The sequence below is a fragment of the Verticillium alfalfae genome, genomic scaffold, assembly GCF_000150825.1.
Source record: "Verticillium alfalfae VaMs.102 supercont1.8 genomic scaffold, whole genome shotgun sequence".
In the NCBI taxonomy this organism is placed as follows: domain Eukaryota; kingdom Fungi; phylum Ascomycota; class Sordariomycetes; order Glomerellales; family Plectosphaerellaceae; genus Verticillium; species Verticillium alfalfae.
The window spans coordinates 1531909-1534365 of NW_003315031.1; the positions used below are offsets into that span (position 1 = coordinate 1531909).

At 59.4% G+C, this 2457-nt stretch overlaps 1 protein-coding gene across 1 annotated transcript in view; it reads left to right on the forward strand.

Moving 5' to 3' along the window:
• Positions 1 to 1358: 1358 nt before the first annotated feature.
• VDBG_06893 (eukaryotic peptide chain release factor subunit 1) overlaps positions 1359 to 2457 on the forward strand; it is a gene marked incomplete at both ends in the record, with an annotated part of 1314 nt that continues 215 nt past the window's right edge. Inside the window, 3 exons of the mRNA XM_003003285.1 lie at positions 1359 to 1394; positions 1517 to 1601; positions 1797 to 2455. Coding sequence (XP_003003331.1) covers positions 1359 to 1394; positions 1517 to 1601; positions 1797 to 2455 — 780 coding nt within the window. The remainder of the gene's footprint in view (positions 1395 to 1516; positions 1602 to 1796; positions 2456 to 2457) is intronic.

The window sequence follows — 2457 nt, forward strand, 5'->3', positions numbered from 1 at the left end:
CTTCGAGAATGTTGATGTGGCGCTCGGTAGCAGGTCGAGCACCGTGAAGTACAGTCCTCCTGGTTCTGCTCGAAGCGGCGCGCTGTTCTCCTTGGCGATGCGGTCGCTGCTCATGCGCTCGCGCGCGTCGCTGAGCTTCGAGAGGACATATTGGGTCGCGACATAGCCGGCGCCCACGATGCCGACGCCGACGGCGAGGGGCGTTCGATTGCGGTTGAACCACCGCCGTGTTGCGGCGAGCATGGCGGCCGGATGTCAAGTGGGTTTGTGGGTGTGTGGAGGGCGGAGGGCGGCAGGCGAGCTCGGGCTCACGATGTGCCCGATGTCGCAATGTAGTACTGTTGGGTTCAGAGTGGCTGCGGAGGAGAGGGGGGGGGGGACGGTGGGAGAGAGGAGGAGGGGATATGGGGGACTCGGTCAGGAGGGGATCGTGTCTAGGTATCTAGTTCCAGTCTTGTTCATCACATGCCACTCTATGATGCTCCACGCCGGGATGGGACATGGATGTCGCGAGACGATGATGAAGTGGTTGGTCGTACTAGAGGAATGGGTGAGCCGTGCTTCAGTCGCGGCTCCGGTGCCTTACCTCGGCCCAGCCACATGTGGCTTACCTTGGGTACGTACCGCACTCTCGAGGACGGACCTTACCCTGTCTTGCCTGTGCACTGACGGATCGATGCACTGACCTGACTGATCGAGTGCGCTACTGTATTTCCATTCCTTGGTGAGGAACTGTGATGGACAGCCTGGTGTTCTGTCGTCAGTTGTTTGCAATGGTATACTCAGCGCGTGTACAGATGTGAATCCGTACGAAGTAGCATGCAGAGGAAGCCAACCAGGGAGTGATGCATGCACAACCGTCAAGCGATCGCTATAATGGCATACTACTACTACTACTACTACTACTACTACTGCTGCTGCTACTACTACTACTACGAGGAGGAGTTCCCAACGACGGCAGACGTATTTCCAGGCGCTAGGATCGCCGTACCCGCTCGGGTGGCCATGGGCGCCCAAAGTGACAGACCCATGAGCTTCCAAGGCGCCTCACGTAGGTACCTAGCCAGGTCGGCAGGCAGGTCGGCAGGTAGGCACGCAGGTTGGCAGCAGGTGGCAGGCACCCACAGTGTGCTTCCGTAGGCACGTGACGTCGACGGTCGTGCCGCGAAGCAGGTTCGAAAAAACTGTCCGTCCGCCATCTGGTCCTGCACGGCCCGCACAAACATCAACTTGCTGAGGCAGAGGGAACTGCGCCAAAGACCCGTCCAGATCCGAGCCATTACTCCAGCGCGTCGCCCGGTGCTCGCCGTTTCTGTTCTGCATTTTCCTTCATTTTTTCCGCATTCCAGTTGCCCACCATGTCGGATCCCAACTCGACTGAGGCCGAGAAGAACGTATGTCGCTCTGTTCCCCCCCCCCCCCCTGGCGTGACCATTTTCCCACCGCCAGCCCGCGCCCGCCCCTCTTTGCCCCGCGTTCTCACCAAAAAACTGACCATGTCGCCCTGCGCCCATAGATCGAGATATGGAAGGTCAAGAAGCTCATCAAGAGCCTCGAGGCCGCTCGCGGTAACGGAACGAGCATGATCTCCCTCATTATCCGTACGTCACGAACCCCCTCCAACTACGTCATTTGCGCTCTTGGTCGACCAAATCGCTGACCATGCCCCTTCGCATCGCAGCCCCAAGGATCAAGTCTCCCGTGCTGCCAAGATGTTGGCTGAAGAATACGTATGTGTCCCCGACGCTTCGCGGTCCCTTCCCCCCCCCTCCCCCCAAAGCATTGTTCGGCCACAGCCGCTGACGCTGCACCTCAGGGTACCGCCTCCAACATCAAGTCGCGAGTGAACCGACAGTCTGTCCTCTCCGCCATCACCTCGACCCAACAGCGTCTCAAGCTCTACAACAAGGTGCCGCCCAACGGCCTCGTCGTCTACTGCGGTGAAATCCTCACCCAGGAGGGCAAGGAGCGCAAGGTCAACATTGACTTTGAGCCCTTCAAGCCCATCAACACGTCGCTGTACCTCTGCGACAACAAGTTCCACACCGAGGCCCTGTCCGAGCTCCTCGAATCCGATCAGAAGTTCGGCTTCATCATCATGGACGGCAACGGTGCCCTGTTCGCCACCCTCAGCGGCAACACGCGCGAGATTGTCCACAAGTTCTCCGTCGATCTGCCCAAGAAGCACGGCCGTGGTGGTCAGTCGGCCCTGCGTTTTGCCCGTCTCCGTGACGAGAAGCGCCACAAACTACGTCCGCAAGGTCGCCGAGTTGGCCGTCCAGAACTTCATCACCGCCGACAAGGTCAACGTCGCCGGTCTCATCCTCGCCGGTTCCGCCGATTTCAAGAACGACCTCAACGCCTCCGATCTGTTCGACGGCCGTCTGCAGACCAAGTCATCAAGGTCGTCGACGTGTCGTACGGTGCGAGAACGGCTTCAACCAAGCATCGAGCTGT